This window comes from Barbus barbus, assembly GCF_936440315.1.
Source record: "Barbus barbus genome assembly, chromosome: 50".
In the NCBI taxonomy this organism is placed as follows: Eukaryota; Metazoa; Chordata; class Actinopteri; order Cypriniformes; family Cyprinidae; genus Barbus; species Barbus barbus.
The window spans coordinates 11,677,660-11,693,325 of NC_136728.1; the positions used below are offsets into that span (position 1 = coordinate 11,677,660).

A 15,666-nucleotide genomic window follows, 5' to 3' on the forward strand; every position below is an offset into this window, starting at 1 on the left:
TCAGGCTGGATTCCCTTTGGAGAGAACGGCCAAGACACAAAGAGGGACACAGAGAGAGGAAAAGAGAGACAAAAGGAACGAAGTTAAGAAACTCATCCATATGAGGTCATCTAAGGAGGCAAATGAGGTCACACTAAAGTCAGTTATATACATTCAGTTGTTCATGAAATATCAGGTTTCTCCTGAAATACGCATCCATGCTTAAGACTAGAAGATATGATACCAATGTAAGTTTTGGCTATGCGTGTCATGTTAACAACAAAATAAAGTCTGATTAGGCTTGCCCTGATTCCCAAGAAGGTCAGCAAACTGTACAAACTGATTTTTCTTTGTGATTTTGCCTAAAACGCTAAACTCTGAAGATACTAAAACTCTCAATTTAAAACCTAAATTTCACTGGTACTACTAGGGAGATGCAAAATATCGGTACCATATTTGTTTTTTACATTTATCGGTAGAGGTCAACATTGGACATTTCATTGTACATGCTCATTTCCACTATTTTTCCTTTTTTACCTTTAATAAATAAAGTTAATCTTTAAAAAAAAAACTCTAATAATTGAAAAAAAAAAAAAAAAAAAAACATTGTTAAATGTAATCTTCAGCCAAACTCAAAATGAATATCCATTCATATTGTACATTATAATGTGGTAATACCTTCTATTTTTAAACATTTCAAAACAGTCGAGAATTTTAATATTTACCATTTATCGGGTATTGACCATAAAATAAACAATTAATTATCAAGCAAAATTTACATCTGAGAATAAAAAATATATATATATTTTTCCATGTACGTCAAACTTGTCACTTGTAACTTTTTAAAATATTTTTTTAATGATTTAAAATATTATTTATTTACATTATTATTATTTTATAAGATTATTTTGTGGGAGAGAGAGAGAGAGGGGGTGGAATCAGGATAATAATAATAATAATATTATTATTATTTATTATTATAAATTATATATTTATTTTAATCATTTTATATTATTAAAAAATAATATTTTTTAATTTGCCATTTTAATTTTTAAAGTAATCAATAATTAATTATATTCTAGTTACTCCGTTTTGGCTAAACTGATAAACTATGTGTAGAAAACATTCAAGCACATTCCATGAGGGCCTATTGATAATTATAGTGAAGCTAATAAATCAATTATAGTGAAGCTAATCAAATACAATACGTGTATGGAAATTATTATACTTTCAGTAAGACCTTGTGCCCGAAGATGTGAAAAGAGAAGTGAGAATTTTCAGTTGACAGAAGGAATCCAACATGTTTTACAAATGATTGTGTGTACACAGTAGCTTTCCATAAACTCACAGTGTTGGAAATGGAGAGTTTTGGTACTACTGAACTTTTGAACAGTTTACTTACATCTCCAGAACCGTCTTCAGTTGTTCTAGTTTGGATTTCTTCTCCTCAATCTCACAATCATTATGTAGGACCAGTTCTGCCAACAGCTGACGAGCAATATCCAGCACTTCCTGTAAAACATCAAATAAAGTGTTCAGGTTTTTATAATGATGTACAAATCAAAACTGCACATTGTCACAGATAAGATCAAATAGGTCAAAACTTAAGCCAACTGTCCACATGGTTACACAAAACCCAACAGATGCATGACACGCCGATGAGTCTCAAGGCTGCAGCATTCCAGACATTACACTATAGGGCCTATGTTTCTTAAAAAAGACAGTTCAATCCTGTTTGACCTTTGACCCTGTAGCGCAAATTCCTGGCCTTATACAAAGTAAATCATTAGTCTGGAGGCCAGCCTGTTATGAAACTGAATTATGATGTTGGTTCTTGCATCTACAGAACAAGTAGCACTTGTCATAAAAATAAATTAACAGCATAGATCACTTGTACTTCAAAACAGACCCACCTGGAGCTGTTTTGGTCTCTTCAGCTTGAGTTTTCCGGACTTATTTCCACCATATTTCTCAAACAATTCAAAAAACCTGAGATAAATGGAATCAGACATAAACAGCAGATAAAATACTTCAACCATAGATACAACTTTGACCAGAAGTGAGTCCTTTAAATGATCATTCAGTTCAATTCGGTTTAATTCATGTTGTTTAATGTATGTTTACTTGAGTTTTTAATTATTTAATTTACGTTACAAAATATAAGCATTCAGATTAAAAGTGATAACAATATGTAGCTGCAGTGTGGAATTAGAATTTGTCACTTACAGGGCGTTCCTGACCTCCATTTTCATCTTCTGTTTGGGCGTACGGTCGCCATGGCGAATTACAGCAATAACACAACGGAGCTCCATCCTTCAGACAAGAGATGACATGTTCAAAAGCAACAACACACATAGTGAGCATTTAATTCTACCTCATCAGAATGCACAATAAACAGCTTTGAGACAAAAATATATCCTTAGGACAAGAATGGTACACCCACATGGTTCCTGAGGTAGTCGGGACGATAGGGATGTCCTCTGCTTCCATGGGGATCGACCAGGGAATGTGGAGCTGAGGAGCCAGCTCTCGCATCACCATGTTCCTGAAGGAAAGAAATCAAATGTGAGGTAAAATATCTAGAAATTACCACATAAGACAGGAATGAATACATCTGTGCTGAATAATGACACGATTGCCTTCTATAGAGCTGCTTTGTAGTTGAGCTGAGTTCACTTGATAACTTTGCACCCTGTTAAAGAAGTAAACAGAATCAAAACTGGACTAAACTGAACTGGATAATGACACTATTGTCTTTTTAGAGCAGCTTTAGAGCAGAAATTGTATTAGTTTCATAACTGAAGAACTTTGTAACATTAATACTATTATTTTTTTATTACTGCTAAGCTGATTTAAAACGACCTGAACTGCATAAAGCGCTATATTAAAAAAACTGGTCTTCACAGGCTCAAGCTGGTCTTAGCTCCCAGCCTGCCAAGTATTTAGCAGGTTTAGCTTGGTCAGCTGAAAAGTGGCCAAAACCACTCTAAAACCAGTCAACCGATCAGCCTTAACAGGCTGGGAGACCAGTAAACCAGTTTAGACTGGTAACAGATTCGATTTTTTTTTAAAGATGCGTTTTAAGTTCAAAGCTTAGATCAAAGAGAAATAAAATAAAAAAATAAAACTGAGTGTTAGTTTAATGTATGTGTTGAATTTTAGAGAAATGGCAAAATTATTTGACATTATACTAAAAAAAAAAAAAAGTCAATTTCACAAATAATTACAAAAAAACAGCAAGTAACAAATTCATTTAAATATGACATTTTGTATAAAGTATAAAGTCAAAAATCTTAATTTTATTTACAAATTGGGGGGGGGGGGGGGGGGGGGTACAGTGTATGCATTTATGTAGTTGTAAAATGTAAAAATTGTGTGACGACAACAGCCTCACCTACCCCAGGACTTTGGCACAATCATCATAGTACTTCATGGAGTTCTTTACAAAGCTGAAGCCATTAACGTCACAAACGAAAGAGTGACCATTTGCTCGGAGGAGGTCAAAACCACAGACTGTTTGCTGGTTTGGAAAGACATTGAGACAAAAAAATATTTTCATTATCATTCATAACCTGCAGCTACTGACAAAACATTGTGTTGTCCTTTTGCGAGACTCACCTTAAATGCAAGACACACTTTTCTGGCCACAAGCTTCTCCATTGCGGTGAGCATCACAGGATAGCGGATCTCCTTCCCCTCACTGTCTCTCTCCACTTTCCCATCCAGAGCAGGAGACTTACGGGCTTCAGCATGAGCATAATCAGGTCCGACTGTGTAAACCTACAACATCCATCAGGAATGAACAAACTACCTGGCCACCACAAACAGTAGTGTCTTGGCATGAAATACATGTTTACCTTAACATCAGTGCCATCTGTGGGCATGAACTCCTCGTAGATGTAAGATCCAGTCTTACGAACAGTACTTTCAGGAGAATACACACTGCTCCGACTGCCGATCTACAGAAAGGACGATTTGAGCTCACCAAACAAATTACAAATGAGTTATTTGTTATTAGCAGTTATCAGTACTGTACCTTTCTGAAGAGACGCTGGCTGCCGCCGCCGGCAGAGGTTGGGTAATAGATGTAGACATTGTGGTCCTCGGCAGAGACGGGCTTCTCCACAAAGGGTTTGTGAAACACTTCCCCGTTCACTTCCACATGGTCCTCGCTCTCCACCAGGTTGCATTCTGATGTCGCAAAGTCAAAATGTCAATCTTTCGCAATAAAGAGAGCATTTATGTACCCACTATGAGGAACTTAAAAGGCACAGTTCAACCAAAAAAATAAAACAGCATACAGGTTTGAAACGACACAAGGGAAAGTATATTAGGGCTAAGATGTGGGGAAAATGTTTTATTGCGATTTCTCAGATAAAAATTGCAATAGCGATTTAAAGCTCTAGGTTCACTCTGCTTGTTTGCAGGGCTACACAATTTAAATGATAATTGTTGTAGTCATTATTACTATTACTAAATAAAAATATTAAACAAAATAAGAAATATTACTACTACAAAAATGAGTATTCAATAACAATAGTAATAATAATACATTACTATATTACTACTAATAACTATTAATAATAGTTGCATTTTATAGTACAGCAGCTGTAAAATGAAAACATTAATATGTGTCTTAATTTCTTTATTTTTAAATGTTAAAACATGCATATTTTCATGAAAACCGCAAGGAGCCATTAAAGCTTTTCTTTTACTGAACACTTTTGTAGCCAGGTTGTAAGCGCTCCTCATTACAAGTCTGGGAATATAGTTGGTTATTATCATTAACTATTGATTAAATGATTGACAAAATGAAAATCATTAACAAAAATGAAATCAAATAAAACATAAAAACACTTATTTACAACTTTTATTTCAGCAAGTTGCCAAGGCAACCACTGCAACATTTCTAATTTTCTTTAAGATGAAGTACTAAAATAATTAAAACTAAATAAAATGACAAAAACACAACAAAATAACTAAAACTTTCATTACAATTAAAAAAAAAAAAATAAATCTAAAATTAAAATCTAATTTAAAAATATTAACAAAACAATAATAGCATATCAAAGCTACTAAAATAAGCCACTCTGAGACACTGAAAACATGGGATCATGAGCTGCACGCTTGCAAATGAACAGTGCCATGCTACACTCTGAAGCATGTAGAAAAATTATTCTAAATTATGACCAAGGAAATAATCTTTACCTTCTGGTCTATCGGGGTCCCTGTTTAACACTACATAGCGTGGAAGGTCAATGCCCTCTTCCTGTAGAATCCTGTATACTTCCCTCCTAAAGCCATGAGAATATACTGTATGTCCCAGTCAACTCTCATAACCATGTTTACTTGTCAAGAATATTTCAGAGAATGATTTACCGCACCTGTCTTGAATGAAATACTGCATATTGAGGTCGTTGATGAGGAGGGGGTTTCTTAGTTTGGCGTAACTTACTGCTTTGTCAAGGGGAAATCCTTCAAGATGAGAAAAAATATTGTATCCATTCGCATTAGTCAGCAACCAATTTTCGGGGTGTCAGTTTTTAAATGTTTTTTTTTTTTTTTTATTATTTAAAAAAAATCTCTTGTGCTTACTGAGGCTGCATTTATTTGTTCAAAAAATTTTGAAAAATTACTACAATTCAAAATAAATGTTTTCTTTTCTATTAGATTTTTAATTGTAATTCATTTCTGTTTTGAAGGCAGCATTAATAATACTGAGATAATATGGCACATCAAGATTTCAAGCTGACTGCGTGAGAAAATGTGTGATGTCAGATACCTTTGGAATGGAAGGAAATGAGGCAGTCACACAACGGCCACTTCTCCACCGGTTCATGGAGTATAACCTCCTCTGGAAAAATGACCACAGTGATGTACTCAAACTTACAGAGCCTCTCCAGAATCTCAGTCATTGGTTTGGATTTCGATTTCTTCATCATGGAGCAGATCCCCACCACAATCTGACGCTCTGACTAATAGAAGAAGATATCAAATGAGCATCAGTTACAAATTAATAAAAAAAAAAGAAAAAAAAAGCTCATTCATCCATGAACAATTTTCTGTACCTGATCCTCATCCTCCTCCTCCTCCCCATACTGTCCTGAGATGTTCCTCATGTCTGTGTCATCCAGCTCTCTGCTTTCACCACCCTCACTTCCAATCAGGAACCGGGGAAGCTCGCTATTGCACATCCCCGGTCCGCTTGACTTCGACATTTCTGTCGAGTCTCTGTCAAACAGCCAAATTCCCACCACACCATCTCGTGCTGAAGCTCAGTGGTGGAAACATTAGATAGACGAGGTGCGTAATCCAGTTAGATGAGGGTCCAGAAGTGGCTTAATGCCAAGGTTGTCTTAGAAAATGACGGTGTGTTTAATCCTTAAAGATTTGGTGTCATCCTTCCAAAACCAGGGACATGTTGTGAGTTAATCCTGATAAATTTCTCACAAAATCCATCTTACCTGCAATAAACAGTCAATAGACAATGTGAGAAATTAATACTTGGTAAGTACTCATTAAATTGATCAAAAGTGACAGTACAGACATTTATAAGATTTCAAATGCTGTCCTTTCAAACTTTCAATTGATTAAAGAGTATTGCTGATATATAAATATTGTTTCTTCAGCAGCAAATCAGCATATTAGAATGATTTCTGAAGGATCATGTTCATGTGAAGACTGGAGCAATGATGCTGAAAATTCAGCTTTCCCACCACAAGAATAAATTATATTTTAAAATATATTTTAAATACAGTAAATAGAAATACAAGTTATTTTTAAATTGCAACAATATTACACAAAATCACAGTTTGTACTGTATTTTTGAACTTCTTTATTAGAAATAAATAAATAACCTATAACAAACATTTGAACCGTAATGTTAATAAACAAATGTTAATTTCCAAAGCATGACTAGCATATGCTCAATTGACATTAACAATGATTAATAGTTGCTGAAAAATTGCTGTTCATTTTTTAATGTTAGCTATTGCATTAACTATGTTATGTTTGTTTATATATATCCATTTATAACCTTACTCTAGAGTGCTTACACATTTTTTGTACAACATTTGTTCATTTTCCAGATGTTTTAAAATAATGCAAATAATACTAATAAAAATTCTACAACATTTAAACAAGTCTTACAGTTAAGCTTGGCCTACATTTTCCATTTCCATGTCATGCCATATCTTCCAATATGCTGACTGCTAGGGAAAGCATGCAGAGTTGGATATGCTGTTCCATATCACATTTCCATACTCATGCTGATACAGGTCATGCTAGCTATGCCTCTAAACAAACACTGCACTGCTGCTTAATCCAAACTACCCCGGGGCTACTTTTTTACACAATCTAAACTCCCATCAAGCCACCCAGCTATAGAATCAATGTGTTCATCCAATATGTTTCACGGTCTGTAAGAATAATACAAACTGTTTGCATGTAATCATAGCCACTGGCCCCTGGCAGAGGTGAATCTGGGGGAGGGGTGAGACTTGGATCAAATGCCGAGGTCTACGGCTTCCAGAGATAACTCATCACGCTGTGGATGTGTTGACAGGGAACATTAAGTTGAGAGGAAGCTGTCTACAGCGACCCAGGGTCAAGAAAAAACACACACATGGATAAACAAACTAATAAATAAATGCTACAATCACTTACAAAAAGCCACAAAGCAACCAGAGTCCAATATTATTGAAAGATAAGAATATATACATCTTTCGAGGGATTTTTGAACATCTTAACTCGCACTTATCAGAAACGCATTGCCTTCTTCTGCAAGGCCTCTCCTGTGTTGTGCAATCTTGATTTTGTGTTAAGCAAACATGTCAAAGTACGTATGTCCAAGTATGTAATATTCATCAAGCACTATGTATATGTCTATATGTGTTTATTCATTTTTCAGCCTTAAGTGGACAGATTTCATTATGTTTGTCTATACGGCCTTGTGAAAGGTAAAGTCATTTCTGGAACTGCAAAAAAAAAAAGCTTATCTGCTATTGGTCGAAAAAAAAGATAGCTCCTCCCTAAACTCACGCCATTGGTTGAGCCGACACTGCTGGGCTGGAACTTTAGTGGCATTTTCTGATTCTCAATTTCAAACCTGAAAGCATTTCTTTATTCTGTGTGAGGTAAAAGAAAGAGATTTAGATTTTTTTATTTATATATATATATTTTTTTTAACTGTTTTTGTCCATACAATAAAGGCCAATGGGGTCCAAAGTTGTGTGATCCCACTGACTTTCACTGTATGTGCAAAAATAGATTTTCCACAGAAGTCAACTTTACCATTTTAAATTGACCATGACAACTGAATAGTGACAACATTTTTGGGTGAACTTGTCTCTGTTTCCAAATCAGAGCAATGGAGAGCCAATTTCCATCTGACATCATAGGAAACAAATCAGAGTCCAGTACATATCAGCAAAATGCCAACATGATCCTGTGATGATGAATCTAGCAGTCCAGCAGCTACCAACGGAGAGAGCCAACGACCTTTGAGATCATATCCTGTGAAGTGCTTTTATTATGATTGGGAGGACTGCCACTATTTAACAGGTTATTTCTGTCAAAAATGATTATCATTAAGATAAAGAGGATAAGAGCAGCACTGCAACAACCCTGCGATTGGATACAAATGACAGAACGTGATTATATGATTTATTGAGCTAATATAAAGTTATTTTCTAGAGGAAATAAAATATTTTATTTATTTAATTATTAATTGATTTCATTTATTTACTCATTTCTGTTTTTTGTTAACAAAAATATGCCAAATGTAAAAGGTTGTAGCAAATTAAATTAAATTTCGCAACATTTTGAAAAATTTAATTGAACGTTTAAAAAAATGTTTTAGTTTTTAAACAACATGATAAATGCCAAAGACTTTAGCAAACCAAACCAAATTTTACAACATTGTGAAAAATAAGTTGATTTATTTAAATATCCCATTCTTTTGGTGAGCATTCTTGTTTTTGTTTCATTTTTGGTCAAAAACCTTAGCAAATCAAAGTCATTTTTCAACATTTTGAAAATTGTAATTTATGTATGTATTTAAAGTTAATTGCAATAAAGAGCAAGTATTGAAGTGAATGCTTTACAGTAACTATTAATAATTGCACAATAATTAATAATGTGCATCTGTAAATAACTCACCAAACCTTCATCTGTACACCAGACACATTCACAGTTCTGTCTATGAACATTTTTATTTTCTGTATATTTTTATTACTACTTTTATTTATAATTTATTGTCTATTCTCTTTATTATTAGTGTTTTTATAACCTTAATTATATGTCTATCTGCCCTATGTATGTACTTTCTGTACTGGAAGCTCCTAACACCAAGACAAATGCCTTGTGTGTGTGTGTAAAGCTCTTTCTAATTCTGATTCTGAGACAAACAAAAGAGCTTCCAGTTGCAGAATATGAAGCATGCTAAACTGCCGAACTGGTCCCAAAACAGTAAATAACTAGAAAGTTAATAATCACCAGTCTATAGTAAAAATCATTACTATACCACTAAACTGCTAAATATATATTTTTTAAATGTTGACGGTAGAATCAAACTAGGAATATATGGTCCAGCCTGTCCACTGAAAAGAAAAGGAAAAAAGAAAAAGTTTTTCCATCAATTACACACCCTCAAGTCAAACTCAGTAAGACTCTTTCTTCTGTGGAGACGAGAATAGAATTATGTTCAATATCCCACAAAAGAAAGTGAGTCATACAGGAAGCAATTCTCTCTCTCTTTCTTTTTCCCTTTAAATAGTTCTTTGGACCTCAACTTTTAGAGTTGCAAACATTTTAGGTTTCAAAAGCATGCAACTGGCACATACCAACCTCACAAACTAACCATAATGGGCAAACATGTCATGCAAGCACAGCATGATCTACAGAAAGTGTGTCAGACTGTGGAGAGTCAGATCTACAGCTGTCAGACTGATGGCTGCATTTTAACACTGCCTTAAAAGTAGTCACTAGAGCCCAAATGCCAGGCTGCTGGATGATGGACCACCTGGAAGAAGCACTGCACTTCATAACTAACAGCTCTTATGCATCTTTTTCCATTCTATAAAACACAATTTTGAGCTGCAGACAGAAGGTGGTATATTATATTGCGCAAAACAGTATGAATACATCATCCTCCTCTCATCAGGCGATCCAGGTGACTCGAGTCAAACAAACCATCACTCAACCGAACTAACTCTACAAACACACACTTTACGAAGCAATAAATGATACACAGAAATGACTGCGACATGTCACGGTCCATACTGCTGGATACTCACTCGTTGAATTAAATCTGTCACTCGGTCTCGGACAGAGTTTGACTTCCTCATCTGCTGTCAGAGTGAAACTGCTGCTCTGCGTGAACTTACCTTCACTAAACACTTGACCAGCGCTGCTGTCTTTCGTGATCCATGACACGGAAACTACACACAGAGGACTGCCACCTACAGGTCGGGCGAAACAACACAGCCTCACTTTTTTTTTTTTTTTTTTTTAATGAAGAGTTTATTGTTTATTAACGTCTAAAAGAACATCTCAATCTAAATCAAATGTGTTTTATGTTTTACATTATATTTTATACATCGGTCTATATAGTGAGAACATGGAGCACATAGTCACACAAGGAGTAAAAACACATCCAAGAATATGCAATTTGGTGTATTTGTTATTTATATGGCCAAATAGAAGGATGAAATTCTGCGCTTGTAATGTAAATGAAAGAGATTTTTATAACACTATTAGCAGACTACTTAATGAAAATGCATATAAATATCAGTTGTCACTCTATATATCTCATGATATGATGATAACTAAATGCTTACTATAATGCAGTGCAATACAATGATGATTAAAAGATATACAAATAAACATTCTTCATATCATATTGATGCTTAGGCTACATTTTTTTAAAAATAAATGGATAATCAAATATAATAGCCTTAAAGGGACCGTTCACCCAAAAACATTTACTCACCCTCAAGTTATTCCAAACCTGAATGAGTGTCTTTTTTCTGTTAAACTCAAAAGAAGATATTTTGGAGAATATGGGTAACCAAACAGTTGATGGTCCCCATTGACTTCCACAGTATGGAAAAAAAATACTATTGAAGTCAGAGGGTATCATGAACTTTTTGAGGGTTGAAACAACCTGAGGGTGAGAAAATGACGACATGATTTTTATTTTTCCTTGCTAATAAATTATCAAATATTACTTTATTTATTATCAAGTATAAACTATCAATCAGAAAACAGAAGGCATGTAAGCAGATTGTGTACAACAGGTTTTTCATTCAGTTATGATAATGTTGATAATTCAGAGGCCTTGGAAATTAATGGATCACATTTGATACAGTAGGCTTTATACAGTAGATTAATATTGTGAACTATTATGTGAACTTTTAAGTGTTCAGAAGAGTAAAATATTATGTTGACAGGTCGGTCACACCCTTAAAATTACCATGATATACTCCAATTATGGATTTTACAATAAAACTGAGCTACTATTAGGCACCATTCTCATAAAATGTATCATAACTATTGTATTTTCTCATGAAAAATTACAGTTACACCGGTGCATGGTGAATTGGCCTTATACAAAAAGTATTAGGTTTTATTCTATGCCCAGTTTGTTTTTTGTAAACCAATGTTTATCTGATATGAATCTGTTATAAATATACACAATACACATGGGAGGCTGTTCTGTACTGGAATATAATATTACAGTGTTCAGATTAATAGGGAAAACCTCTGCAACCTCACACACTCCGTCATCTGGCTTGTGATTATGTAATAGTGCCCAGACTGAGAGAGCAGTTCTGGCTCCACTGAGGTGCTTGAAGTCTCCCCAGAGTCCCAAGATTGTAAAAGGCCACGGTCTCTGATGGAAAAATATGAAATGAAATGGTCAATGAAATATGGACTCATGTGATAGAAACACAAGTCTTTATAATGTTTTTCAAAATAAACTTTGCTCAAAAATTATAATAAAGGCTGAAAATAGAGAAAATAGACTAATTATTGTTTGACCTTAAAGTAATTAAAAACATGCATCAAACAAGTAATGCAATTTACATTTACACGTAATGCGGGATATTTAACTATACAATGAGATAAAAAGTATGCAAACTATGCAATTATGCAAATTATGACTCTATAGTACTTCAATAATAGTTATTTTAATAGCTGTAATATGCAAAAGTACAATATGCAAATTACTTTGGTGTGCTACCATAAGAATAAATCTCCATATCATCTACATATTATTTATAATAATGCATTTAAATAAACAATTAAATAAACACAAAACGAATAAAACATCAACAACAGTAAAATAATAATCAATTAATAAAATAACTGTGCAAATCTTAAGCAATTAGCTCAGGAAATAATTTTATTAAAAAAATATGGAAACTTAATGGAAACTTTTGCTGCATAAATGTCACTGCATACATTTAAATGAATACATGAGTTTAAAAAAATCACCTCTCTGTAACCCGTCAGTTGGTCACTGAGTGCTTATATACAGCAGTAGGGGTCTGTGGCTGTGACATCTCCATAATGCCTCCATTCATTTAAATGAAGCCCAGTAAAAAAGACTGCTTCCCCCCCTCAACAGACGCCGAAAAGCTGTGTCAATACCTTGTTGAGCAGGCCAAATGGGAAGTGAGTCAAAGCAAGTTTGTTCAAATCCAGGCCCTGCGTCATATTGGGGCGAGTGATGAGAGTTTGGGTTCGAGACCTGCGCTGGGGTCAAAGAGGACAATCAGTTATGTGTGACTCACTACAGCACGTATACAAAACTGATCACATGTCATTCGGTTCACCGCAAAATACAGAGAAAAAAATCTGTGTTGAAACGTACGTTTATTTCCAATCAACACACACAATAATGAATCGTTTTAAATATGACCTCGTTTTTTAGGCTTGAGATGTCAAGAACAAGGATGACTATGAATCAACAATTACATGGTCTCTAAACATTTCATAGGTAGAAAGGCCAAATTAAGACATGAAGCAGACATCAAATATATTTTTGTGCACTATGAATCATGTTTCCATTTGTCATTTGCCAGAAGCTAAATGTGAAGATAGGCCAGCTCAAAAACACTGGCACTAAGACTGACCAAAGAGGAAGAATTAATCATAAAGAAGTCTGACAAATTTTTAGGTAATATTACCATTTGTGACATTATTCAAATTTGACCAATTTAGGGGCTATTAGTGCACTTCATCTCTTACACTGTGTTCTTTATGTCAGCATTTCGCAACCTTTTTTTGAGTGCTGGACCTCTATCATATGTCAAGCGATCATCAAGGAACATCTTGATCATCAAAATGACTGGCTTTAAATTTGTTACCTCAAAGAAAACATTACTGTTTTCCATTCCATCCACATGCTGGTCTGAAAAATAAGCAATCTAGCACGTTCACTCTGATGAATACGTGTTTCTTGTTTTCATTTTAGAGAGGAACTTGAGCAAACATTGCGATTTGCAGGGCTCCTGCTGTGAACAATGAAATACTGTGTCATGACGGTCTGAATGACATCTCTTTTAAAGGTCAGATTATCTTCAAGTTATGTTCTGATTCATTGTTGTTATTTTACATTATTACATCTTGTACATATCTTAATAAATGTGACCCTGGACCACAAAACCAGTCATAAGGGTCCATTTTTCGAAATTGAGATGTATACATCATCTGAAAGCTGAATAAATAAGCTTTCCATTGATGTATGGTATGTTAGGATAAGACAATATTTGGACAAAATACAGCTTTTTGAAAATCTGGAATCTGAAGGTGCAAAAAAAGGAAAATATTGAGAAAATCGCCTTTAAAGTTGTCCAAATGAAGTCCTTAGCAATACATATTACTAATCAAAAATTAAGTTTTGATATATTTACAGTAGGAAATTTATAAAATATCTTCATGGAACATGATCTTTATTTAATATCCTAATGATTTTTGGCATAAAAGAAAAATCAATCATTTTGACCCATACAATGTATTTTTGGCTATTGCTACAAATATACCCCAGCGACTTAAGATGAAATGTTGAAAACAATCTTTGCTGCTCAATATTTTTGTGGAAATCACGATATATTTTTTCAAGATTTTTTGATAAATAGAAAATATTTAATTATTTATTTATTATTATTTAATTATTATTATTATTATTATTGTTGTGATTATTATTATGATTATGTCTTTACTGTCACTTTTGATCAATTTAAGGTGTCCTTTCTGAATAAAATTATTCATTTTCCAAATGTTTGAATGCTAGTGTATCACAGTTTAGACAAATACTAATTTTACAATATTACAGTTTTTACTCTTTTTTTTTTCTTTTTTTTATCAAATAAGCCTCTGTGTGGAGCATAAAAGATTGAATATAAAATATTTCTTTTAACAACATTAAAAACCTTAACTATTACAAACATTTGACCTGCAGTCTACACAAGTAATTTCCCTTTTACATAGAATTATTAAACAACAATTACATTTAAGAGCATTTAAACCTGCAGTACAACACATATACTATTGATATTTCGATGATGTCATTGCTTTACCGGTTCATAACTGTTAACTAGTACCCAGGGACGTGTAAAATCCTGGCCCTAATGAACCCCATCCTCCACCTCATTCAAAATCCTCACTGATGTATGTATGTTATAAGGGTCAGCTTTTCACCGTTAAGTGCAGACAATACCTGCAATTCACTGACTTCTTAGTATATTTTGAAATACACCTCAATGGTCACTCGTAAGACTTCGAAGGTTGTTAGTTTGATTCATAATGTACACACGAGACTTGAGCAACAATGTGCTAGTATGAGAATTAACAAGCACAGCTTGTGTGACCAGACACAATATGTTTTCGTTTGAGCCGTCCATGGTTTTCCTGGTAAATCAATTTCTGTTTTACACACATGGTTTATAGTTCACACATGTGAATATATTGCAGGTTTTGTTTGTGTTGCATGTGTAACGAGGTGTACCGGCTCATTGGAGGTCCCTACTCAAGACATTGTAGATATTGCTTTAGAAAGTAATGTTTACTAGAACAATCTAAATGGTTAAGTCTGCAGAAAAGGACTTAACCATTTGAATTGACACATTGACACATTGAATTGAAAAACATTGAAAAACATTCAATGTGTAACAAGATAATTTTTATGTAACTTGTACTGAATCTCTGCTCTGGTAAATGTCTGAAATGTTGGCCGTTGCAGAGTTTTCTCTTACATAATTAGCCAGTCTTATCACACGTCCTGTGACACATTCCTTGCACAGAAGTGACTGGGATCATGGGTTTAAAACAATAAAATTTCACATTTCCTGACCATATTTAACCTAAGTATGGGTGATGGATTCCATTCCATTGTTTTACCGAATTTACGCTCTATAGCAGGCAAGTTGAGTTGCGTGGCCAAGATAATCAACTTGTTTGGGTAAAGGATATTAACTGCCTACTGGGCAAAGCAAGTTTCTTCACCTACTGTATAAGGACAGGAGAGTCTTAAAGGTGTATCTCACACTTCAAAAACGTGCGGAAAAGCAGCTTCTGTTGGTGAGTCATCACTATAAAGTTTGAACTGTGAAATTCCAGCACCATCAGACATAGACTGATATTTGGTTGAGAGATTCTTGCAAGATTCACCAGTGTCTCTAA

General features: G+C 34.2%; 1 protein-coding gene across 3 annotated transcripts in view; it reads right to left on the reverse strand.

Annotated features, from left to right (window-relative positions):
• Window positions 1-10,399, reverse strand: part of LOC306868285 (inositol hexakisphosphate and diphosphoinositol-pentakisphosphate kinase 1-like) — a 32,982-nt gene extending 22,583 nt beyond the window's left edge. For all 3 annotated transcript variants that reach the window (XM_079414398.1, XM_079414397.1, XM_079414396.1), the window contains exons 1-13: window positions 10,275-10,399; window positions 6,048-6,443; window positions 5,762-5,954; window positions 5,364-5,454; window positions 5,188-5,273; window positions 4,016-4,170; window positions 3,837-3,938; window positions 3,598-3,759; window positions 3,378-3,499; window positions 2,423-2,524; window positions 2,206-2,292; window positions 1,893-1,968; window positions 1,382-1,491 (exon numbers count right to left, since the gene is read on the reverse strand). In XM_079414398.1, coding sequence (XP_079270524.1) covers window positions 1,382-1,491; window positions 1,893-1,968; window positions 2,206-2,292; window positions 2,423-2,524; window positions 3,378-3,499; window positions 3,598-3,759; window positions 3,837-3,938; window positions 4,016-4,170; window positions 5,188-5,273; window positions 5,364-5,454; window positions 5,762-5,954; window positions 6,048-6,197 — 1,436 coding nt within the window. In that variant the 5' untranslated portion in view covers window positions 6,198-6,443; window positions 10,275-10,399. The remainder of the gene's footprint in view (window positions 1-1,381; window positions 1,492-1,892; window positions 1,969-2,205; window positions 2,293-2,422; window positions 2,525-3,377; window positions 3,500-3,597; window positions 3,760-3,836; window positions 3,939-4,015; window positions 4,171-5,187; window positions 5,274-5,363; window positions 5,455-5,761; window positions 5,955-6,047; window positions 6,444-10,274) is intronic.
• Between the last annotated feature and the right edge of the window lie 5,267 nt (window positions 10,400-15,666).